The following is a 26659-nucleotide window of genomic DNA, read 5'->3' as shown; positions in this document are numbered from 1 at the left end:
ACTATACCTCTTGATCATAGAGGGATTCCGAGTGGATTGTATCTTGAAAGGGTCATGTAGGAGGAAAGAAGAACAGAGAGGAAACAAGCTCTCCAAAACATGTAGATGTGATCACAAATAGTATATGGGAGTAATGAGTGCAGTGCAATAGTGTGACAGTGAAAATTAAGAAAGGATTTACAAGAGAGAAAAACTATTATTGGGATATATATTGTAATCCTTATTAAAAACAGTACAAAAAGCAGTTTTCAAACATAACTGCTTGTAGGTAAGGTTGACATGTTTCAGCCTTCTGGACTGGTAGTCCACGGCTTTCTTCAGGACCTGTCTATAAATGTTGTTTCAACTGCATTAAAAATGGAGTCTCAAAACAGTGGAAACACAAATAAGGAAACAATTGAAAATAAAGGTTGGAATTTATACAACCTCGTGTGCCAAATACAAATCCTCCGTATCGACGGGATGCAGAATGCACCTGTAAAGAAACACATATTGTAGTTCTCTAAATGAAAAAAATAGACAGAGTCTACAGATTGGTTGGGAATACTGAGGTGCGCCAACTGTCAGCCTCAAACATCTATATGCTTATAGTATAGCACAATCAATTAAGAAGTTATTGCTCACCCGTCTTGTACGAGGACTGGACCTCACCTCACCTGTTAAAAACTCAGGTCAAAAAGGCCCCCCTCTGGCAAAAACAAGGGAAGAGGGAACAGGTAAAAGTAACCTACCGACCACGTGTGTCAGTCTATCTTACCCATTCTCACACATGCACACTCCTTTGTATGCCTAAAACCATTTTCCCCGCTTAATGTGAAGAAAAATGGAGTAATAACATCTCCAAACACAGTGTCCGGTGCAAAGTTTAATCTATAAAAACATGGCATGGAATATATCTGTTAGCGGTTTGTAGCTCTAAAGACAGACATCTGCACCGTCTATGTAGATGGGAAAGCATTATAAGTACTAGTGCAGAGCTGTCTCCTCCGGTCTGCACAGCCCTCTGCTAATATCACAAAGTCAGTGCCAATGATCTCAAGGACTCTGAGCATAATCGTCAACTTTCTGTTCAGTTCAGTTACACAGACTGCGAATACCTTCACTCGATGTTCATGCAAAACAGGAAAATAGGAGAATGCTGCTCCCAACTCCCCATGCTTCACTTGGAGTCTCCGCCCCACTACATTCAATGTAAAATCGAATTGGAAGGCCCTTATGCAATCCCTCCTTGGCATTGAATAAAGCTGACTAGTTAGACACGGCATCCAAAGTATGTACAACAAGAAGGAATATAAAGGAATATCAACAACCCGCACAAGAGATCTCACCGGTCTGCGGGTAATACTAACATTAACGATAGTGTTAACCAAGATTGTTTAATTGAAGATTTGATACTGCAGACAGAATGTAGAAGTCAAGTTTAAGATAGACGTAGGTGTCATCAGCGTTCTAATAAAAGATATGCCAAGACCTGTAAGTAGTTCACCCAGAAATTCAATGTATCGATTGAACAGGGTGAGCTAGAGGGGAACTTTGAGAGATCCTTATTAAACAGGTGTGGGAGCAGAGATATTTTATGTATTTGTATTAATTGTTTGCAATCTGAGAGATAAGAACCATATCAAGATGGTTCCTCTCTAGCCCATGATGTTAGAGTGCAAAAAGAACTTGACTACGGTGTCAGTATGTGTGCTTTCGAAACAAAGGGTTCTTTGTGTGCATATCAGCAACCAGACATGTTAGGCCCAATTCCAACCCATTAAAAAATACAATAGTACATGTACATCAAAATATGGTAATTGCAGCCCTTTGCAGGGCTCCTTCCTTTCATCACCTTCAGTACTCAGTGAGGAGCATTATCACAATTGGTTTTACTTAACAAAACAAACACAACACACAAATTGCACTGATTTGCTATCTGAAACATCTAAGGCTTGAGCAGTGGTGTACCAGTGACATGGATCCCTCTGTTAATCCTACAATGTTACCAATACTGCTCATACAAAATAGAAATAAAACATAAGATATGAATGATTGGAAGCATAGGATGTACATAAGTGGTACAAGTTAATAGAAACCTGTGAGTTGTGATGATGGCTGGAATATCAGACGTTACAGGGCAAGATAGATATACTGAAAATTGGGGATAAGATCCCCTTACCTATAAGATAGGCGAAGTGGAGGTATGGACTTCTGCATAATGTTTTGTGAATAACTTTTTGTAGCGTTGTTAGCACTGCTATTATAGTACAACTAATGTACTAAAGAATCCAATTTGTGTATATGCCCTATACTGTTCAGTGGCTACTTTTCAAAGCTTTCCTCCTTTCACTTTACACAATCTTTATACAGTACTGTAATCTCTGAAGGTTCATTTGGAGGGGGTTCATAATGAGTAACATTAAACACCCACTACACCCTGGATAGAGAAATGTGCTGCACAGTCCTATGAGCTGCCTGCTGCAGTTCACCCATCGACTTTATTTGAAACTCCTGTTTAAAATATGATGCTGAGCGATGAGCTTGCAGAGATTCAGGGAGCATCATGCTTTGGACTTACACCATGATTCTTTGCACTGCCAAAAGACCTAATATCATAGTATTACACAATAATTTAATGTGAGATAATGATGAATACTCATTTACTCATTCAATAACACAGCCTGAGACCTATGTCAGGGGAATAAGTATTTAAATGGTTTTCGAATTATCCTTCTAAATTAGATACATAGCAAGGAGCCAGTGTGTTCAAGAAGCAAAAAACTCTATTATGGTTAGTTCATTAAGTGCATCTCCTGCATTAACCTGTACACAATTTACAATAAAGATCTCTTTATTTTATTGTGAAAAAATCTAACGATGCTTTCATGAGAGTTAGCAACACAGTGAAAGGTAGTCATCCTGTGTTGTGGAACAAAGGGCATGACGTATATCTCTATAGGACTTCGTGAAGGAGTCCTCACACTGATGAGTAACGGCAGTGGGCCTTCTCATCAATGCAAATGCCCCAATTTATGGAATAAAATACTTATCATTTTTTATTAAATCAGTTTTTATTGGTTTTTGAAAATTTTCAGTGTTGCAATATAACACGTTATACATAGGTTCCACATACACAGTCAATTGGTGCACATTAAGATTGCATTAGTACATACATTAGTTAGGGTATCCTTGAACTTTAGGTGCACAGGAGTATAACAGCGTCTTTAAATGAGCTGTTTGGTGGGAGAGTATTACTCTCGCTGACCGTTTTGAGACAATCTCCTGCCTCTACCATTGTGTCACTATAGTGCGCAGCCACATTATTGCTGTCTTTCCAGTGTTGTTTGTACTTCTAAGGGCATGCCCTGGCTGCACCTGATCTAGGCCTAGCACGTATGAACCTGCCATTGCTGTCATTGTGTATGTTTTTGCTAACAGATTAAGCTTTAGAAAAGTTGTAATAATAAACGAAAACCGGTGATACGTACAAGGTTCTCTGCTAGTAATCAATAGGTGTTGTCGCTGAGATTTTCTTGCTATGTGGCACAGGCCGTATGGGTGTATATGTCTGATTTGCTCTACATGATGTTTGTTAGGTTGCGCAAGTGAGAGGTTCTCCACCCATGTCATTGCCTGCTCACCCACCGATTGACCGGCCTAGTGTTTTAGCCTGGACTAACCAGGCACTTTTATTCATCCAAACTGTGCTGTTGGCTCTGGGGGGGGGGGTCATCTCCATTGGTTGTGCTCAAAAGGGTTGTGAGGAGTGCATCCCAGCTGCTTGCTATTGGAATCTTGCGGAGCCCTAGTGTATCTTCCCTGTGGAGCGCTACGCTCTCTTCTTTTTCCCAGATGGCATTGAGTGCCTCCACATTGTGATTGTGGGTGGAAGGAGAGCTTTCAATTTTTTAATGATTAGTCTCTTTGCCACCACTATTCATAGATCCAGAAATCTGGAAGTGACCTTGTTATTAATGATCCTAAGGTGTAGGTGCAAGAGATTTGGTGGCCACTCTAGGGGGGATATCCCTAGTTGTGCAACACACTAGATCGTCGGCCACTGCTTTCCAGTATTCAGTTAGTGCGGGACATCTCCAAATCATATGCAGTAGGTTTCCATCTACAAGTGTGCATCTAGGACATTTAGCATCCTGGCGGCGAAAGTATTTGTTGATCTTTACGGGCGTAAGGCATGCTCTGTGAATGATAAAAAATTGGATCAGTCAGAAGCGCACGTTTCGAGGAATATAGATGGAGCTCTGCAATCTAGAGTTCCATTCGGCATTGAAGAGTAGTCTGTCTGTCTCAGTCTCCCAGTGATGCCTAAGGGATGACCGGTCAGCGGCCGTGTGGTGCCATAGCAAAACGGCAAACTATTTTGTTAAGTGCCCTCCTTGACCCATGACGTGCAAATATTGTATAGTGTGGTGCATTTTGTGCTCTGTGTATATATCCCCCAATGGGTAGTTAATGCCGCTTTGAGAGAACAGTGTAGTAAAAACTGTCCAGGGGGCAGCTCCTCCTCTGCTAAAATTGTGGTGTATGGGCGCAGTTCTCCGTCTAGTTAAAGTCACCTAAGTCTTTTTTTTTTGTGAAACGTTTTTATTAAAGACAGAGTTATACAGTATATACATTATTCAAACATGTGTGTCCAAAGGTTTTGCTGGCACAGATCTAACCACAAGCCTGAGTCCATAGCCAATGACACATATTTTACATTGGATCACATCGTGGCAATCTCCCCCGGGTCGCGACTCCGTGTAGGCTGCGAGGGCTCACATACTCTGATACTCATTCCACTTACCCCAAATGTGCATCTATTTATTGGGGTTTCCCTGGATTCATACACTGTCCTCTCCGTCAACATGTACCAATCCATGTCTTCTCCACTAGCTACCAGTGTTGGTGGTTCATGTACCCTCCACAATCTCGCAATGTTCCTTTTGGCGATTATCATTCCAAGTGTCACCCATAGTCTCTCTTTGGAGTTTAAGTCTTAAGGGCCTCATATATTCAGGAGACACAGCTTGATATTACAATCAATCTTATTACCCATTACATGCTCCATACACTCCGCCAATTCAGTACCTCTGGATAACCATACATTCCCAGAGTACGTGCACAAAGGTGCCCTCCTGCCCGCATCGCCTCATGCATTCGGCATCTGTGCAATAACCCTTCCTTACAAACATTGGTCCCGCAATATAAATTCTATTGAGCATATTCAGCTGTATAAGTCTAAGCCAAGAGGAGATGTCCATTTCTCTGGGAGAAGCTAAGGCCTCAAGCCATTCCTCATCCTCCAGTCATGCAACATTATATTCCCATTTAGCTCAGAGTCGGAGAAGGTGGTCAGACATGTTATTGACATGTTTTTTGTATATCAACGAAATGGACTTCTCCCATTTAAGACCTCGTCCTCTAGAGGGGAGGAGGTTGGTGACATCTCTCCCTTTTTTTATCGCTACTTGAAGTGCAAGTTGGATCTCTAGGTATCCAAAGTACTCTGTGCTAGCTAGATCATAATCCACCTGTAGTTGGGCGAAGGGGACTACCCTTCCCTCCTTTCACAGGTCTCCAACCTTGGAACTTCCTATTAAGCCCCATCTGTCAAAGCTCATGGTGTGTCTTAGGTTGCCAATTAGCTCAGTGTCCCAGAGTGGGGTGGCCAGTGTGATTTTTCCTTCCCTGCCCAGGCTCCTCATGGCACTCCACCATACTTGGACCACATGTCCAGTGGGCTACCTCAGTTTCATTTTGATGGGATTAGTGTACAACACCCCTGTAAAATTCTTCCCTGGGAGCAGCCATCTATCCATGTGTAATCCGGGATCTCCCTGTGGCCTGTACGTGCATTGATTTATCGCAGTAGGTTGCACTACCCAATAATATCTCTTAATGTCGGGGAGGCCAATTCCCCCATCATACCACCCTCGTGTGAGCTTTTGAAAAGATATTCTGGGGGTTTTCATCCCCACAATAGCTCTCTTAGGGCGCCCTCTATCAATTTGAAATATTCTGCTCCCACTGGAAGAGGCGTATTGTGCACAACGTACAAGAAACTTGGAAGGGACATACTTTTGAATAGGGCTGCGCACCCTAGTAGGGACAGTGGGAGTGATTTGCAATGTGAGATATCGCTTCTAAGTCTTTGCAGTGGGGGCAGGAGGTTGCGTTCATGAAAGTGAGTCGGGTCCTTCAAGACATGGATTCCCAAGTATTTGAACCCATCTCCGCTTCAGTAATTGTGAAACCCTTGGGCAGGGAAAGCAATTTACCACTGAGGACATAGATGACTGACTTGGTCCAGTTAATCCTGTACCCAGAAAAACTTCCAAATACTATACAAATATGCAATACTCTATTCAGGGAGGATGCAGGGGATGCCATGTATAACAAAATATCATCGGTATAGAGTGAGATACGCTCTTCCCAGTCCTCGTCCCACCGGAGCCCCCGAATAATGGGATCTCTCAGTATCCACATTGCCAATGGCTCGAGCACTAGGACAAAAAACAATGGGGAGAGGGGGCAACCCTGTCTGGTATTTCTTCCAAGTGCAAATATGTGGGACTTTCGGTTATTGACTACTATTTGGGCAAGTGGTTCTTGATATAGGAGGCGGACCCATCTCAAAAAGCCCATGCCAAATTCCGGCTTCTTTAATACTGAATACATAGAGGACCATTCAATTGTGTCAAACACCATGGACGCATCAAGAGACACCACTACCATGTCCTGGCCGTTGGTGTTGCCTTGGTCAAGCACTCCCTGCAGTTTCTGCAAATTAAGAGAGGTATTTCTGGCTGGCGTAAATCCAGATTGGTCCAGGTGCACTAGTTTTGTTATAACACGCAGTAAACGTGTAGCCAGAATTTTTTGAGGATCTTGACTTCTGCATTAAGCAGTGATATTGGTCTATACGAGAAACATACATTTTTAGGCTTCCCACTCTTGTGAACGACAGCTATAGTTGCCAATCTCTGATCAATTGGGAGCGTGCCTACCTCGCAACTCTCATGGAACATTCTGGTCAGATATAGTGCTATCTTACTCATGGTAAGTTTGTATAATTCTTTGGGCAAGCCGTTTGGACCCGTTGCCTTGCCCACTCATAACTCTTGCATGGCTTTCTGTACCTCTGTGATGCTCAAGTCTTGTTCCAGGTCTGAACGTTCTTCTTCTGAGAGCAAGGGCAAAGATATATCACACAAAAGGGAGTGCACGTCTGCTTCTCTGTATGACATCTGGGAAGTGTATATACTAGGATAATAGTCCCTAAATGCATTTGCGATCTCCTGCAGTTCAGTCATTCGCGTACCAGATTCTACCACTAGTTCCACCACCACTCTATTGGTCTGCTCCCTACTTTCCAACCAGGCCAACAATGTTCCGGCCTTGTCCCTTATTTCATATATATATCCTATAAATCCTATATTGTGCCTTGGCCGTTTCACTGGCAAGGGCTGTACATTCCTTTATTTTTAGTCTTAAGGCGTGCCTCACCCCATCTGAGTTCACATCTCGGAGATTCCTTTCCAGTTCCAATATTTCAGTTTCTAATCACACTTACGCTGCCTGTTTCTCTTTTTTGACTCCAGCGATCTGAGAGATAGTGACACCTCATATCACGGCCTTGTATGCCTCCCACGGTATTTGAGTTGAGTCAACTGAATGCTTGTTTTCTTGAGAGTAAAGCTCTGTGTCGCATACAATTTTTTCTTTTATCTGGGGGATCTTAATATACCATGGACTAATCGGGCAGTCCTACCAAATTTAGGTTCCCCCACCTTTTTCTGGACTCAGATGGGTGAGTGATCTGATATACCCCTTGCAAGTTGGCTTACTTCTCTAATTTGTTCTAACTGGTCCGCAGGTGTTACATCGTCAATCCTAGACATACTGCGGTGGGCGCCCGAGTAGAATGTATAGTGTTGTATCGAGGAGTGAGCACCCTCCAAGTATTCACTAGTCCCATTGCTCTCAGAAAATTATGAATTAGTGTGTGAACAGGAGGTAGGTCCTTTGGGGGTGTGTAATCTATCGTACCCGAGACGATCGTGTTAAAGTCGCCTCCAATCATGAGTCTCCCCTCTGGTAGGGCAAGCAAGAGATCACCAAGATCTCTAAAGGCTGGGGCATGAAGGCCCAGTGGTATGTATACTGAAACTAGATTTAATGTACTTCCTCAAGATTGCCACAAATCTACCCAGACTGTCTGTCCATATACGATCAATCGTCATCTGAAAAATTTTCCGAATCATTATGCCCATTCCTTGTGATCCGGAACCAAATGCAGAGCGTGCTACGAGTTTGAATCTTAATCTCGTCAATACGTTACACTTGTTCCCAATGAGTGTGACTCCTGGAGTAAAATCACCTCTGGTGAGTCACGTTTTAGATATTGAAGCACTACTCCCCTTTTTATTTTGTCCCCCAGACCATTGACGTAGAGGACAACAATTTAAGTTCTTGTTTCAATGGTGGCCCCATATTACATGGTGTGGTAATGTGAACTATCAAGGGAGCCCCTTCATGTGCCCCCTTTCCTTGACTAGCCCTGTATAGCACCAGTTTCGCCATGTCGGGAGTATGAAGTGCTGTGTCACCAGCTAGTTGTCTCTTGTCAACCCTGTCTAAACTATGCATACACTTAACTGAACAACCCTTTATCCCGCTCCTATCCCCATTTGGTTCTAAATGCTCATCAGAGCATTTAATGTAGATTGTATCAGAGTTCTTCGGTGACTGAAGCCCACCCCCCAACAAACAGTAACTCAACCCCCTCCCTCCCTCCCTGCATGGCAGGTTCGGAATCCCCGCCTCCCCAAAAACTGCAGACTACCTATTGCCCACCCCTAAACTTGTGGTGCGTGTGCCAACTTCCCACCTGTTCACAATGACATTAATGAAATACTGAATCAATGTTTCAATTCCCAAGGCAGCCCCATTTAATGTTCCATTGTTTGATCTTGTGTCCCTGGTAAGGGACAGTCCATCACATTGTGTACCGCACTTACTTGTTTGTCCATCTGGGGAGATGAGTCTATCTGGAGCTCAAAGGAAGAATTCCAAAGAGACATGTACTATGAAAATAAAGGATACAGTCCACTCCGTATTTGCCATCGTCAGTTGCCTGGCTTTCGCCAGGTGAGGATCCCGCTTTCTGTTCCTCTCGAGATTTCACTTGTCTGTCTGGTTGACTTTGGTGGTTTTACTTCCCCGCTATTACCCATCCATTGAGCCACTCCCATGTCTCCTCAGGGGTGTTGAAGAACCATACCTTTCCCTCCGATTCCACTCGCAGCTTGGCAAGGAAGAGCCTCGCATACTTGGTGTCCTTGTCTACCAGGGCTCTTTTAATTTCAAGGAAACTGCGTCATTGACGTTGGACCTTTAGCGTGAAGTCCGGAAAAAAGGACACTTTACAATTTTCGAGTTCAATTGGAGGTGATGTTCGAGCCGTTTGCAAAATAATACCTCTGTCCCTATAGTTGAAAACTCTTACCACCATGGGCCTTGGGGGGCGCTCCAGGTTTAGGTCTACATCCGGGTACCCTATGCACCCGTTCAATCATGAAGAATTTTGACAACCTTGGGGGCTATAGGAAGGTCGTGACCAGTTCTTCAACAAACAAACCCATTGCCTGACCCTCAACGCGTTCCGGACCTCCAATAATTCTCACGTTGTTGCACCTTGAGTAACCCTGGGCATAACACTATGATACGCTCGCGGAGTGTGCGTACTTTGCGCAATTACGTGCTACACAAATTGCACGTAGGACAATGCTAAAAACACGTCGCGTAGCATAAAGGGTATTTTTTGCTCGCGGTCCTCAACGTCAAGTTGGCGACCACGAGCAAGCAAAATCATCATCCCGACAAGACTTTTTCCTCGTTCGCGATCGGCAATATCAAGTTGCCGATCACGAGCGTGGCAAATAAACCTCCCGGTGAGATTCTTAATGCGGGGAGGTTAGGTTTCTCATTGCGAGTGGTCGCGTATGCTCGCGACTGCTCGCAATGAGAAACTATCAGTCCGCGTTGAGAAAGTGGCCGCTCAAGTACAAATCTACTCGAGCGTCAGAAAACGGCTGCTCGCACTGTGCATGATGCCCTTTGCAATGATTGCACAGTGCGGACAAGCATCTGGCACTATGCAATCATTGCAAACAGCATTTTCCCTACCTCACTATGCAGCTCGTGTAGCTATGTGTAGCGTGCATAGTGCGAAGTGCACTTCATGTAGCAACGCGTAGCGGTACTACGCAAACTACACCCAGGGTTAGCCTTGAGCACCCTTCGTATTCATCCAGCTGTGCTACATTCCTTTCACTGCGGGTCTATAGGTAATTTATCCTTTGTTGAAAGGTGGACGTGTCTTTGACTAGGGAACTGGTGGTTGATTCGACTTCTTTGATTCTGCTATTCATGGACTGCATATCTGCTCTTATTAAGGAAACCTCTGTGGAAACAGAGTCAATCCTGGTCCCCAGTGATGTTCTAACCGTCGTGATGGCCGCCATTATATCTTGGAGGGTCAGTTCTGGCGAGCTATCAACACCTTGCTGCTTCTCAGGAAGAACGTCCGTGTCTTTGTCATTTGGGTCCATTCCCTTGTTCCAGGCTTACTTTTCCAGTTTGGCCTGCATGGTGGATTTGGTACTTTGTCCTAAGTCACCTAAGTCTTGGATGCCTGCGTCTTGCCATTGTTATAGTTCAGCAGCGGATGTTGTATTGGGACCTATGGCGTTCCTTCCAGTGGGAGGGCGGGAGCATAAGGAGTGGTCTTCCGAGTGATGTAGAGTGTTCTGCAATAGCATTTATATGCCACTCCTAGCAATAGCAAACTTGAGGTTCTGGCCCTGGTGTATGGGTGGAATAATTGTAACAGTTCAGGGAGCTGTAAAGGAGGGAAGGTGGTGGCTGTATCTTCTCTGTACCGATCCACTAGCCACCTAGCTATCCACTGTAGTTGAGTGGCTAAATAGTACTGTTCCAAATTCGAGACTGCCAGCCCTCCCTGATCTATGGGTAAGTACAACTTCTGGAGGGCTACACAGTGCTGTGAGTGTCCCCATATAAAGTCTTGGATCAGAGCTTCTAAGGGTTGAAAGTATGATGGGGGACTTTACAATGAGAGATTAGTAAAGTAATAAAGAAGCCGTGGGAGAAGTATCATCTTTGTCAGTGCCACCCATTCCGTAATTGATAAGGACAGAGTTTTCCAGAAAGTCACTTGGGAGCGGATTGCTCTTATGGCCTTACCTAGATTGCCTTCAAGCAGGTGTGGTGTGCCGCGATATATATGTATCCTACGTAACAGAATGTGGTTTTGTACCATTGGACCCGTTCTCCGTTAAGTATATAGGCCGGGTCTGCGTTTTGCACACTGAAGGAATACAGACTGGGTTTGGGCGATTCACCTTTAGTCCTGATATGTTGGCAAATCTTTCGAGTATAGAAGACAGCTGGTGAGGTATGTGGTGTATGTTTTTTATGTACAGAAAGAGGTCATCTACATATAATGACACAACATATGGGCCCTTCACCTAGTATGATCCCTCCACTTGCCTCTGCTCTAAGGGCCTCTGCCAGCGGCTCAATTGCCTGGGCAAATAAGAACGGAGAGAGGGGACATCCCTGCCTCGTCCCTCTGCATACCTTTATTGGTTCGGGTATGAGTGGGTTTGTTTTACCCCTATCAAGAATGAGACCAGTTACCAATCACTGCATTAAAGAATCATCAGATTGTATTATTTACAACTCGAAAGAAATGTAAAATTTGCTTTGCTCCAACAGTACAACTAGATACAGCTAGACACATGTTTCACTACAGCTTTTCAATTATGCGGTTCACAGCCCCAGGACTGGTTCCCTTGCTCACTGTCTGCCGACATTGGTAAACACAAACGTTGGAGGCATGGCTGAGAGATGAGAGGATTGAAAGAATTTCATATAAGTAAGATGATGAGTTTGCCAAAGAAAAATGGTTTGGGAAACATGCAATACATCTTTTATCCCTTTTCGAAATAAACTGAAGTACTATGTGGGAGCAGATAAGTAAACAATGTGACAACCCTGAAAAATATACTCATGTAAAAAGGAGCATTCTGTTGGCCTCCACACACGTCACAGGTGTGCTGAGTAAATAATAGTAGTAGATTCAGGGTGTATTAGAACAACATAGTAACTCATAGCTGATTGAATCATCTTGGGTTAGCAGGGGCAGCCAGACACGTGTGAGGAGACAAAACAATGTCATGATGTCCTCTCCAAGCCTCTTTGGCATCAGAAAAGTGCAAGGGAAAAATGTCATATCTTGATATGCAGAGGAGCCACCCCTGTTTCCATCAAAGGAGTACGTAAAGTGAGTAGGTAAGATGTGAAGGAACCCAGCAGCCATTGGTTCCTTGTTTGTGAGGTTATAGCTGTCTGCAGTAAGACCTCAGACAGAAAGGGTAATTGATATAAAGCTATCCTTCCTTATACAGGCAGTTACGGTATGACCTGGGGATCTGTATCCTTATGGTTCAGCAAGAGGTAAGTGTCACTAGTCCTGGTACAGCAATTCAAGGAAGGGCTGCTGAGAGCTCCTGTCATAGCATACTCACTCATACCACAAACAGGTAATCAGGTATTACATCTCTGGCTCGGTTTGAATTTCTTCTCTCCTGATCTAGTTAAACAGATATTGACAAAGCTATTCACCCCTCAAATGGCAAACACTTCTCCAATGAGTAAAATAGAAATTGTTTACTTGGAATTCTTTTAGCAGCCAGGTCAATATATGGAGTGTCACGAAAAACAAGTAGCCATTGGTAAACTGATGGCAGAGTAAGTGAGTGCTTATAATAGATTTTGTCCCTGAGAATCTCTGGGTCGTGTAGATTGACTCCCTAGGAGGAAATATAGAAGCTATAAAAAGAGGGGAAGAGATGCAGATAACCCCTAATGATCACCATTATAATGGTAACATCTTAACTCGACAATAAGATCTGGTTATTGATTTTAATAAGGCACACACTGAGATGATATTCATTTCATGAAATGTAGCAGATATAGTGGTTAAGCCCTCTGCAACAGACTGGTGGAAACATGTTGCTCCTGTGCAAGTAATATATGTGCAGGAGACATGGGTGATAGATTCCCTTTCTCTTGAGGGCTTTGTACCAGTATCTACTCCAGCTATTCCATCCACAGCAAGGAGAGCAAAGGGTAGTCTTTCTGTCCTGATGTCAACTGTATCTCCTTTTTCAATTTCTAAGTCTCTTATAGATTCTTCCTTTTATCAATATGGTTTATGGGAGTCAAAAGGAAATCCTGATTAGACGATCATAACTTTTTACAATAATATGTTTGATAATTCTTGAAGGGACTTGGTTTTCACTGTGGGTAAGAACTTAGGTCTCTCCATACATTCTAACACTACGAATCCATTCATTATATGGGAAGGGGACTTTAATATTGTTTTACGCCCCATGCCATCAAGGAAAGTATGTGGCGTTCTTGATGCAGAGGGAGGAGGATTAACTGGTTTCCGCATAATATTTATGATGAAAGATTGAATGTTTTACTGGTTAAATGAATTTTTAATCCAGTTGAACAAAGTAACATTCATAGGGAACTCCCCTCCCCACTTTTGCTGGGAGAGGGGCTTGGTTGATAATTGATCACATTAAATGTTTTCATAATAAGATAATAAAAGTTTGTGATCTTCTGTTTTGTGACTGACCACAATCCCCTGATCTTGACAATTAATGCCCCATTATGTATAAAGCAACCTCCTAAGAGTATTCGGAATGTGGCACCCAAGGGTATGAGAATGAAATGGTCTGGTGTAAATTCTGATGAATGTATTGTTTCCATTAATAATGAGTGTAAACAGGATGCTATGATATGCTCTGGCTATACTGCAGATCACACTTCTATTGTGTAATCACATATTAACATCTCTCAATCAATCAATTCTACATTAGTAAAACCATACCGAGACAGGAAACAAAAAGTCAAGGGTTGGTTTGACAAGGCTTGCACAAAGTCCATTAGGAATCTGAGAACAGCTTTATATTCAACATGAAGGGTCAGAGTGGAGATTCACAGTCTTGGGGAAACTTACAAGCAGGCAATGGTCCACAGCAGAAGGCATCTACAGGAAGAAGCCTGGAGAAATCTCTTACAAGCAGCAGAAATCAATGATATATCCTTGTTCTGGAAAAAAAGAAATGGTCCTTTTCTTGGAGATAAATCGTTGTTCACAACAGACTCTCGTATTGCTCCCCAAGATTGAAGTAAACATTTTATGAAAATATTTACCCCTTCAAAGGATAACAATGTTATATCAAATACTGAATGAGCAAAACCAGAAACCAGAGTAATTTTCTCTTTGAAGGAAATAATAACTGCCCTAAATGAAAGCTGCAGCCCCGGATTTCACCCATGGGGACTTTTATAAAATAACCAAGGACCTGTTGGCCCCACTTTTACCTAATGTCTTTAATGCAGCAGGAGTTGGGTTTTTCCACCCTGATGGCAGGAGACTATTATCATCCAAATTTTGAAAAAAGGATAATAAGGGTGACCCCTTATGTTATAGACTAGTATAATCTTTGGACTATTCAGCCAAGCTGATTGGTAGGATCATACTAGAGAGGATGGAGCATTGGGCAGAGGAACACTCAATTTTAACAGTGTCTCAGTACGGTTTTAGAAAGGGCTTGAGCATAGTAAACACTTACCTTAAACTGTTAGTTGTTAGTGGGGAAATATACAAGGGTAAAACCGGGCTTCCCTCATTTGTGTTTTATGAATCTAAGCAGCGGTTTTGATCTGATAATCAAGACAACCTCCTATTCATTCTGGAGCACAGGATGGGCCTATCTGGTCCGGTGTTGCAATGGCTCTCGTTCTTCCTCCATCACAGACCCCAAAGAGTGAAGGCGAACCACTCTCCCAGCCATCACCAGTATCCATGGGGGACCCCAAGGGTCGGCCCTATCTCCCATACTCTTCAACCTGTTCCTGGAACCATTAGCTAATTCTCTAAATTCCATGGACATTCTTTTCCATATGTATGCGGATGACACCCAACTTTATCTGAGAGTCTCCTCCCCCGACAATATCATTTCACTCAACACTACCCTATTGACTACTCAAAACTGGTTAACTGAGAACCACCTCCAAAATAGAATTCCTTCTCATTTCTCCTCCGAATTACACTCCTAAGCTGGACCTCTGGATAAACCACCTTACTGCCTTCAATGTCCCCCCCCTCATTATTGACCCAGCTAAATCCCTCGGAATCACCCTGGACAAGCACTTGAAAATGAAGACTCATATCAGCAATGTTTGCAATGGGAGCTAACCACCTGATGATGACACTCAGGAATCTCAAACCTTTCCTCCCACAAGCTGACTTCAATCAAGTGGTCCAAGCGCATGTTTTGCTGAGGCTAGACTATGGCAGTGCTACGCTCTGTGGTCTCCCCAAATATACCTTGGCCCCACTAAGGGTCTCATTGAATGCGGCGGCCAGATTGGTCACGGGTACCAAAAGAAAAGCGCACATCTCCCCAGTCTTAAAATCACTAAACTGGCTGTCCTACAAAGCAAAAATACAGCTAAAGATTGCCTGCCTATCACACAAAGCCCCCAATTTCCAAACCCCCAGTTATCTAGTGCAAAAGCTAGAACTATCCGGAGGGGGTAGATTCTCCAGGAGTGCTAACTCCCTCCTCCTGAAACCTCAGATCTTTCACAAAAGGAGAACGTGTCACCGAGCTTTCTCTGGCTCTGCACCGAATATCTGGAACTCCCTCCCATCAGAAATACGGAGAATCTCCTCCAAGGTTGCTTTCAAAGTGGAAGTAAAAAGGTTCCTTATGAACAAGTATTTACCTTACTAGGGTGCTGGATTGTTCTGCTCTAAGGCATTGGACCTACACCTTTAAGCCCTGATTGGATGTTATTCTTGGTTTTTTTCCCTTCTCGGATCATTTACTCCCCTCCTTTTTCGCTATGTACCAGTCATTATCTTGCTCTTTGTCGACCCCTTGCTTTTGTATACGTTCTTGTTCGTTAGTTTAATTTTGATATGTGTTTTGTTTGGTATCCTTATTTGACACATGTACTGCAACTTTTAGCTTCCTCTCCCTCCTATTGTAAAGTGCTCATATACCCCTCGGGATCATGTTTGCGCTATAGAAAACTTTATAAATAAAAAAATAAAATAAAATCTGGTCAACCATAATAAGTTGTGATTGACCTTGAAAACATTAGGGCTCCAATAAAAAGTTGCTCAAGAAACAAATTAAGGTTATAATGTATCCCTACTAGGTGTTTTCCGTATGGATGGTGTTCAACCGTATCTTTTAAATATTCCACATACATTTCATAAATATTTACTTACAAGATTTTATTAAGTCTAGTTCATCATTTGATGGCATGCCCTAGCAAGAGACTTTAGAATAAGGGTAAGCATCTCGGTCCTTGTAATGAGACTTCCCTCCAATCTAGTATGCACTTGTATTATTCTGTAAATTATTTAGTGTTCCTAGAAGGAAATTGCTAAAACATTTATTTTTAAATATGAATTTTACTATGTGTGAACCAGCACTTATACAATTGAATAATTTAGGAGATTTAATGATGTCTAGTGCGGTTGTAGATTTTGTTTTGCAGGTCATACGTATAAGAAAATGTTTAATTCATCTGGAATGTGTAGATTATGAATTGTAGTATAGATATTTTGACTATTTTAGACTGTATACTTTGGAAGGTTTACATATTTTATTGTTTTTATTAAAAAGATATATAATTGTTTTCAAAGTATGTTCTTTTATGGTTTATTTGTTTTGTAAACCGAATAAAGATGATTGACTGACTGACTGACTAATATACCTAGCAAAGGATACAGCAAAGATGTTACACCACTCCTCAGACAGTCACCTGATCACATCTATGCAGACCTGACGAGTATGTCATTTACGCACTTGTGACATAGACATTTCTGACTTATAGGCCAGTTAACTACTCATGCGAAATGTTGACTATTTTGAGGCCTATGTCTCACCTGAATTGACACAGGTGCTCAGAATCAAAATGGTCAGGTGTCCTGAGTCTAGAAACCTGCATTCCACGACTGCTTTGAATTTCCACCAATGACTCCGTGTAAAAGGTTCTTCACATTTAATTTTTTTTAATGTAGGGAATCGAAGTAAAAACAATATTTTCTTATTGTACCTGCAAAAATTGTGAGATTTGTCTTTCTTTGTGTGTAATAGATCCATTGAGTGCTTGTTAACAGGGGATGAAGGGCCAAATTCTGAGATCCTGTGGATAGATCTAATTTTGTTCACATAATAGAGTTTTGCTGAAAAAATTGTAACACTGCGTTGAGTGGAAAATCTGAACAGTACTAAATCTACAAAGAGTCACATGCGGAGGATTTTCGCATTGCATGAAAACCCATTGGTGTTTGCCCTGTTACAATGTCTTTGCTTAGAACAGGGCCTGGCGCTCAGTGACTAAAAGACATTTGGACAACTTCCAACTCTGCAATTTCTGTTGCTTGGAGCCATAAATCTCCACCATGCATTGTGCAGGTGCTTGCATAAACATATATGAAAAATTGACCAATTTTCAACATGATCTTTAGCAGTGTAGCATCCTACTTATGACTAATGAATTCGGAAAAGGCAGTGTTATAATAAAATGCATTTTAAAATGGTTGAACATTAAAAAGGTGATTTTTAGTTCTACTTAATAAATGGCTCTCTCCGAGAAGAGTCAGTAGAGTGGAAACTTTTTTTGAAAATTCTTCTCTTTATTCATATTCGTCTTTTCATAAAAATGGCACACCCAATGTGTTTCGTTCCCCTTGTGCCACAGGAACTTCGTCAGGGCTAACACACAAGGCACCCAGGTGCTGGTGACATATGACATTGATACGGGTGTCCTCAATAAATCGTGTTGCCAGAGTTCTGTCGTCCCAAGCATTTACGTTCTCCCAAACAGTCACGGGAACCAGCACAAGTGAAAATCCTGAAGACAATAGCCTTACGTGAAACTTCAAGTAATACAGTCCTCCTGGTAAAGGGGTCCTCCTATTATTTGATCCAAATCCAGATCAGACAACATTAGGAATATAGGTAGAACAGAATGCTAATCTCAAAGTCGTAATAGAAACTCTGGGTACATAGTCAAACTCTTATCTGGAAATATATTCAAATACGGATAACACAGTTCATGGGTAGAGTATCCAGAATGCCATTGTACAATGTCTTTATATTCAACCAAATGATTCAATAGTCCGTGAGAACACCCTTCACGTTATTCTGCGTCTTAAATCCTATCGTTGGGTAACCTATAAATCAGAGGTACCACATCATCGCTACCTGCAATAGGGGGGTATGTCGTCCCCAATTTTAAAAGGATGTCCGCCTTATCAATTAGTCGCCCGTAGTTAAAGCGAATCGTATCAACAGTATGTGTAATGTGGTGCAGACATTCCCTTAGCCCGAAATCCGGCATATGCCCAACGATAGGATTTAAGACGCGGAATAACGTGAAGGGTGTTCTCACTGACTATTGAATCATTCGGTTTTAAAATAAAGCTGGCATTCTGGATACTCTACCCATGAACTGTGTTATCCATATTTGAATATAGTTCCAGATAAGAGTTTGAATATGTACCCAGCCTTTCTCTTACGACTTTGAGATTAGCATTTCGTTCTACCTATATTCCTATGGTTGCCTGAGCTGGATTTGTGTCGGATAAATAGGAGGACCCCTTTACCAGGAGGACTGTATTACTTGAAGTTTCACATACGGCTATTGTCTTCAGGATTTTCACTTGTGCTGGTTCCCGTGGCTATTTGGGAGAACGCAAACGCTTGGGACGACCGAACCCTGGCAACGCGATTTATTGAGGACACCCGTATCCTTGTCACATGTCACCAGCACCTGGGTGCCTTGTGTGTTTGCCCTGATGAAGTTCCCCTGGCACTAGGGGAACAAAATGCGTTGACTGTGCCGTTTTTATGAAAAGATGAATATGAAAAAAGAGAAGAATTTTCCAAAAAAGTTTCCACTCAACACAGTGCACCTTCCTTTTTTGTGGACATTTTCATCTTTATACTTCCCTTGGCAGTGGGTGTTGGGAGTACTTGCACCACCATATAATTTAAACTAACAGAACGTATGTGCTTGACCTTGGTCTGCTGCTGTGTCTTTGGTGCTTTTCATAAATTGCTCTACCTGAGCAGGGCCTGCTGGGATACATTTCCCTTATGTGTGTTGTTAGAGAGCCCCACAAGCACACATAATGGATGGTGAACATATGTTAATAGAGCTAGTCTTTACCCTGTTTGCTGTATTTATCATTTCAGATTACCACATTTTTTTCCTGTCCATAGGTGATAAAGTCATCCCAATTCCCATGCCTCAGTGTGGAGAGTGTCGATGCTGCAAACATCCATATGCAAACATGTGTATTCAGAATGAGTATGTTTTTGTTTACAATTTACTTTTATTAAACTTAACTTTCACTCTTACGTCCTCATTGCATGCTTGACAGAGCCATATACATGAGAAATACTACCCCGCCTGATTCCAAGTTTTACTGGTACCCGCTAAAAAATAGATCAACAAACTGAATTTTCTAGTATGTAAAGTAGTACTGCGGTAGTTATACTTACATACCACAAAACGGAATTCATAAACCTCAGAATGGAGCGCTTCACTTCGGCTTCTCAAGGCTTTTCTTTGAGAACCTCATCACACATTTAAGTTTGCTACTTCATTATGAATTATGTTATTTCACGTGGAGAGTTAACTCCAGGTGAAATAACACAATTCGCCATTTCAAGCATTTTTTGGCCTGGAATTATCGGAGTCAGAAATCTCAGGACCTGATAATTCCAGGCCCGGACACACTGGGCCTATCAAAGAAGCAGAAGGGGCTGAGGAGCGGCTGCGGCCAGTAGCATTTCAGAGACCTGCCCACTGCCTGCATCAGTGTGGGGGGAGCAGATAATGCCGCCCCAGAGAGGCCCAAGCGTGCCCTTCACCCCTGCAATCCCATTCAACACCCTCTCCCCCCACCAGCAGTCCTGCTGATATTTTCTACCTGTTTCAGAGCAGGCTTAAAATGTCAGCAGTTTTTCACTAAAATGGTATAAAACATCCTGGGGTAACACTTGCTCCGGTATCTGTACTGCAAAGTCCAGCCAAGTCGTAATAAGGGCCCCAGGAGCAAATGTGAGTGGGACCAGAGAGAGTGCCTGGAAAATGCTAAATACTAACTACTAAATGGGAGGGAGTTCACAGGTGTAAGAAAGATTCTAAGGAGGGACATGCTAATACAAACACCCATCCACAAAAGAGGAAGACCATTGTTATTCACAACCTATACTTCTAAAGTTACTAAAGTCCTAAAGGCCCTAAAACGTTAGTAAATGTTCTCCTACGCATCCTTGCTGTAAGGTTAGCATTCCACATACCTACTCATCGATACTGCAATACACTCCCATAGAAAAGAATAGTCGAGGCAGGAGTTTAACACTGCAGGGAATAATGTTAAATCAGTTACGGTATTTTGACTTTCTGTTTAAATGTACATAATTGCTTCAAGTGTTAAAAGTTACATTAAATTAAAATGTCATTTTTCAATACTTAAAAGTAATGATTAATATTTTTTTTTTAAAAGATGCTACTTAAATGATTAAACGTTTAATAAAATAAAAATGTATATTAATTTACCACAACCTTTAAATAGATTTATTACGTATTATTGAAATATTAGAATGCTAATTAGGTAATTTATTTTTACATTTTGCTCAAAAAAATGTTATACATTAAAATCATATATGTTTGATTAATTGAATAATTAATAAATCTTCAATTTGATTAGATACAGTATCGTAACATTTTATTTTATTAGTTTTACATTAATATTAATAATTTTAAACTCACCAACAATTTTGTTTTATAGTAATATATGTTGAATATTTTTTTTTTAAAATAACTAATACACTATCATTTTTCCTGTTCTTTGCCATAGGGAGATAGATCTCTACCCCAGTGGTGGAGGTCCTAGAGCTCTCTGTTTACAAGTGTAAAGCTACTAGCTGTAACTTTACAATCGTAAATTCTTAGATGTCTCCAGTCCCTGGTTTCAAGAGGCCTGAGACATATAAATCTTTACTTGGGTGTAAATCTACAGTCAGAATTAGTGACTACCAAAATAAATTGTCTCTTTAAACTACGTGCAAGACTCATTGTATTTATGGTTAAATCTGCACATACAAATGTACCTTTGTGACTAGGGCCGTTTGAGTTTTCCACTGCCCTTTTCACCTGCTGAAAACGAGAACATATAGGTACTCGGAATCCTGAACACCATAAATAAGAAAATTCGAGCATGTCATTCCTTATTCCTAGTCCTGAAGCTCTTGATGCCTGTAAACAGTTTTGGAAAAACAGCCAGAACCATTCGTACTAGCCCTTGTAGCTCCAATTCTAGTTTTTCAGACGTGATAAGGCCCTTAATTTGAAAACGGACTCAGTTAACCTTGTTGTTTATTTTTCCTTTACTCAGATTTGGGAAATTTACTGGGCTGATGGATGACAACACCAGCAGGTTTAGCTGCAAAGGGAAGCTGATTCATAATTTGGCTGGCACCAGCACCTTCACAGAGTACACGGTTGTCAATGAAATTTATGTGGCTAAAATCGATGCTGCCGCACCTCTGGAGAAAGTTTGTCTAATTGGATGTGGATTTTCTACTGGATACGGATCTGCAACTAACATTGCCAAAGTAATGACCTCTTATGATAGCAATTTTACCTCTCAATACATGAATTTGTTTATTTTTGTGACTTTGAGGCACAATACCTTATATTACCTCCAGAAACATATGCAAGAAGGTTTACTACACTTATCTTTTAATTTATGGAACCTGCTTCCTGAAACTCTCATCTGCCCAACATCTTTTTCTCTTTATGTATTTTTACCCACTTTCTGCTTTTACTTTTACTTCCCTTTCTTCCCTTCGCTTCTGTCCTTTTACTTTCTTTATGTAATTTGTATTTGTGTTCCCCTATTTTTTTTGCTATACTCTCTCCTGCACCCTTCCTTTCCTTAATCCCTTTGTCCTCCCTTCTTATTCTCACTGTCCTCTTCCTCGGCGTATATCATTGTCCTTCTTTTTTGCATCTTTCGGTTTGTTAATTTCTTCACCTCTTCTTGATATCTCCCTACCTTTTTGCTTTCTCTGCTCACATCTCATCCTATATATAATTTCCCCTATTTTCGGTGCTGCCATTTTTGTTTTAGCTTTCAAGTAGAGAATACGTTTAGCCTCTGCACTATACATGACACTAGTTCCAGTTCATGAACAAGGTGGTGCATTTAGAAAGCCCCTCTTTTACTAAGATTATAAATCTTCAAATTGTGTTCTTCTTTTGACTTTTTGCTCAAGGCGAGAACATTTTTCATACGGAAAGAAGTATTGGCAAAGTCAGTAGGACTGTCTTGCATTTTTAGATATGAGCCAGACCTACAGACTTGGCTAAAGCCAGCAAGTGTGCTGAGTGTTAGCAGTAGCCTGGCGGCTACATCACGAACCTATGACCGTGCAAAGTGACAGCAGCAGTCACGTGGCAGGGTCATAGGAGCCATCAGGCATGCTGAATAAGAGCAGTAGACCGGTGGCAGCATCATTGTATCTGCTAGGATCAAGGAGGGGTTGAGTGGATTGTCTGAATTATTTGATAGCCAAGATTGAGTGGAGGTAGAAGGGGAGACATTGGGTACTCTGTTGCATTATGGCATTGATCTGACATCCTGTAAAAGTAAGAAATCCAGGAAATCCGATGAAGTTTGAAGAAGGAGTTTATTGGAATATAACTCCACCCAGCATACGGGGCATCCCTTCAGTGGAAAGCCAAACGGTGACTGAAAGGCATCATTCGAACCTCCACTAAACAGATCCACCATGCATGAGCCACATAATTAAAATACAAGTTGCATGAGACATTACGCACAACATGCGCGTGAACAATTAAAGTCCCAAAAATATTGTGCGATACTCGCACGATGCACCCTTACCACTACACCACCTTCCCCCTTTCAATAAAAAAATAATTTAAAAACATAAATAAAAAAAATAATGAAGGGATGTGTAACTCATATTTCTTACTATCTGACAAAACCATAAAATCTTTTTGAAATCTTAATTGAACGACCTTGAGAAGAACATGTATAAACATTTTGAGCATTTGAACAAGTAGAGGAAGGAAAAGGCGTTAGAGAAGTTTGAGATGGAATTTTGTCTTTTCTAGACAAATCTAACCTGTGACTCCAATCTAAATCCTCTTCCACTCTCCCATGCCCACTCTGCATATCTCCACCTGTCGAGGAGATACCTTTACATGTTGTTTCTTGTTCCACCACCCTTTCCTATCAATAAAAGCAGCCCCCTTGCTAACTTTAAGAACTTGAACTGGGTCAAGGAATTTTGATTCTCCTTTTCTAATTGTGTTTGGCTTTTTTTTATTATAACCCAGTCACCTCCCAGAACATCCACATTGAACGAATTGCATTTTTTATCTAAATTAACTTTCATTTGGGCTTGTTTGTCATTCACACTCTCACAAACTTCTTTCAAATTAATTTTCTTCTCCCCAACAATATTTTGTAACCATGTTGGAAACAAAACAGAATGTGCCTCCCTGCCTCTTAATAAAGTAAAAGGTGAGATTCCAGTGGTACAGTGAGGTGCGGTGTTGTAACTCCAAACTTTCTGCTTAATTAAATCTTCAACATTAAGATTAGAGACCATCGCTGTTTGTATCCCTTCTTTGATCACTTTATTTCCTCTCTCCACCAAACCGTTCTATGAAGGTGAATATAAAGCGAATTTAAGTTGTTTAATATCTAACTCTTTCAAAAATGTGCACATCTTTTCGGACACAAAGTGGGTACTGTTATCAATAACGATGACCTTGGGGGATCCTTCCAAATGGAAAATCTTACTTAAAAATGAAATTGTTGAGTCAGTATCAGCAGCTTTTACAAAATCATGGCACATCCACTTTGAATGATAATCAACCATCGAAATAACATATTGCTTTTCTTGATTTAAAACGGAATAGAGGCCAGAAAAATCGAGACCAAATTTTTCCCAAGAAGTGCATGGAAATTCAGTGGGGTGTAAAGGAACTCTTAGAGTTTGCCAGTGTTTATCTGATAAAAGGCACCCAGGACAATCATCAATTGCCTTTCTCACCTGAGTATCCAAAAGAAGGCCACCAGTTATTTTCATAATGGTTTTAGTGACCCCTAAATGAACCAGGTGCGCCTCGTTCACAATTAAAGGCTGTAAATGAGATGAGGAAACACATTTTTCCCCCCCTCCGAACAATTCCGATCTCTACTGAAAGTTCTTCAGAAATTTGGGCAAATATACGCAAATTACCTTCTAAGCACCTAGACTCAGGCCAGCAATGAGTAGAATAATCAATGATTTTCTAAGGAACTACCTCTTTCTCACAAGCCAACTTTCAATCTTTTTCTGACAAAACGCAACCATATTCACAAACTGCATCCACTACTGCAACACACTCGATATCCTCAGAAGAGATATCCTCGTCATCATCTCTGAGCATTGACAATCTTGAAAGACAGTCACCTCGGAAATTCTTCCTGCCTTGGATATGTTTAATATTGAAGTGGAACTCCTGTAATCTGGACACTAACCTCATCAACCTGGCTGACATACAAGAAGAATTTACCTTGTCAAAAATATCAATCAGGGATATGTTACAAGTTCAAACTTCCGACCCCAAATATACATTTAAAATATTTGCACTGCCCACACGCATGCCAATGCTTCTCTTTCGATTGCACTGTACTGTTGTTCAAATGACTTGAGTGATCTTGATGCAAAACCTACAGTTTGTTCGTGACCTTTTACTCTTTGTGTCAGTACTGCCCCAAGGCCTGAAATACTAGCATCTACAGTTATGATAGATGTACAATTGTCCCTGAAAACGTGTAAAGCTTGAGAAGACACAATTAATTTCTTCACATCACAGAACTTTTTTTCAAGGTCAGTAGACCAGCTACAACTTTTACCTTTCCTCAGGACCACGCGTAAAGGCTCAACTACCTGAGCATAGGAGGGAAGAAATCTGGCGTAATACTCTGACAATCCTAAGAAAGATCGTAAGGAATCTTTATCAGTGGGGTGTGTGGCGTCCTCAATGGCCCTAATAACTGAAAACTTAGGGTTGATTCCTTGATTGGAAACTGTGTGACCCAAATATTCCAATTCCTGGACTGCAAACTTACACTTATCATTATGAACAGTCATATTTTTTTACATCAAAATTGAAAGAACTTGTTTTAAAATCATATTATGTTCCTCTACTGATTTTGCGTAAATCAAAATATCATTGAAATAAGGCTGTACACCACTAATTTCACAAAATAGTGGATCCATGAGTTTCTGAAATAAACTCCCGGCCGACGCAAGGCCGAAAGGGAGTGGTAAAAATTTGTATGCCCTGGTTGGATATTGCGGGAAACTCAGTCCTAAGGTGTAACGAGCAAACTGAGTACCACCATACATTGCCATAGACTAGATTTACTGTCTTTGAACATAGCTGGCTTAAGGTCCATGGGCATATCCCCAGAGTGACAATTTTTTATAGAACAGCATGACATTTGCCTTTTTCAAGAAACATGGCTAGTAGACCCTCTTTACTATCTTGGGTAGCTAAACTATCACATTCCGGCTATAAGTGGGGGCAAAGGTCACCAATCAGAGGGGCTTACAACCAGGCTAGGCAGGTTATTGGCTATTAGATCCAGGAGCGCCTGTCCCTGTGTAATGACATTCTTGCCGTTCAGCTGCTGGGGCGACCCCTTGGGAACATCTACATCTACAACATGTATGCTAGGGGGCATAGTGGGGGTAGGAGATCAGGACCTTGATGACCTTTTTGGAAATTGTCTCAAAACTCTCTTGGGATAGTTGCAGGGGACTTTAATTCAACCTTCGAGCCTCTTGGTAGTGAAGACTAGGTACTTCCGAGGGAGGAACATGTTCAGTAGGGAATTACAAGCCTCAACCTAGCACCTGCTAAATGGTGGACAGATGTTGCAATCCAAATTAAAGCCATCTTCCTAGAAAAAGGCTTGCAGGCAGCTAATGGAAGAACGCCCTCTGGTAGACACAGGACGAACACCTTTAACAATGGCCATAATCCGAGTTGTATTGACTATTTGTTCATTAATCTAAAGCTATGGCACGCCCTTTTGGACATGGTGGTGAGGGATAGCTTGGAGAGCGATCACAACCCACTATGTTCCACTTTTAAATTAGTGTCCCAATATAAATCCTTAGAATCTGATAATCAGCTCATCACCTGTGACCTGGTTCCTACCAATGATTTGAGACATCTCAAATGGGAAATGGTCCCAGAGAAACTAGACATCCTAGCGTACATTGCTTTGAAAACCGTGCATATATTAGCCGAATTAGAGGCCCTCTCCACCAGCTCTGATTTTCCTATAGCTATCACTGCATCGCATAATACATTTGTTCTTAAATTGGGCTCCTATTTTATCAAAGAATGCAGGACCAAATGCACCCCTCAAAATAACCTGTGC

General features: G+C 41.5%; 1 protein-coding gene across 1 annotated transcript in view; it reads left to right on the top strand.

Moving 5' to 3' along the window:
* LOC144818541 (alcohol dehydrogenase 1-like) overlaps nt 1-26659 on the top strand; it is a 444364-nt gene that overhangs the window by 189599 nt on the left and 228106 nt on the right. Inside the window, exons 4-5 of the mRNA XM_078676060.1 lie at nt 19398-19485; nt 21581-21800. Of these exons, the coding sequence (XP_078532186.1) occupies nt 19398-19485; nt 21581-21800 (308 nt within the window). The remainder of the gene's footprint in view (nt 1-19397; nt 19486-21580; nt 21801-26659) is intronic.

The sequence above is a fragment of the Lissotriton helveticus genome, chromosome 2_1 (genome assembly GCF_964261635.1).
Source record: "Lissotriton helveticus chromosome 2_1, aLisHel1.1, whole genome shotgun sequence".
Taxonomy (NCBI): Eukaryota; Metazoa; Chordata; class Amphibia; order Caudata; family Salamandridae; genus Lissotriton; species Lissotriton helveticus.
The sequence above is the reverse complement of the archived record's forward strand: the minus strand, read 5'-3'. Positions and strand labels throughout refer to the sequence as shown.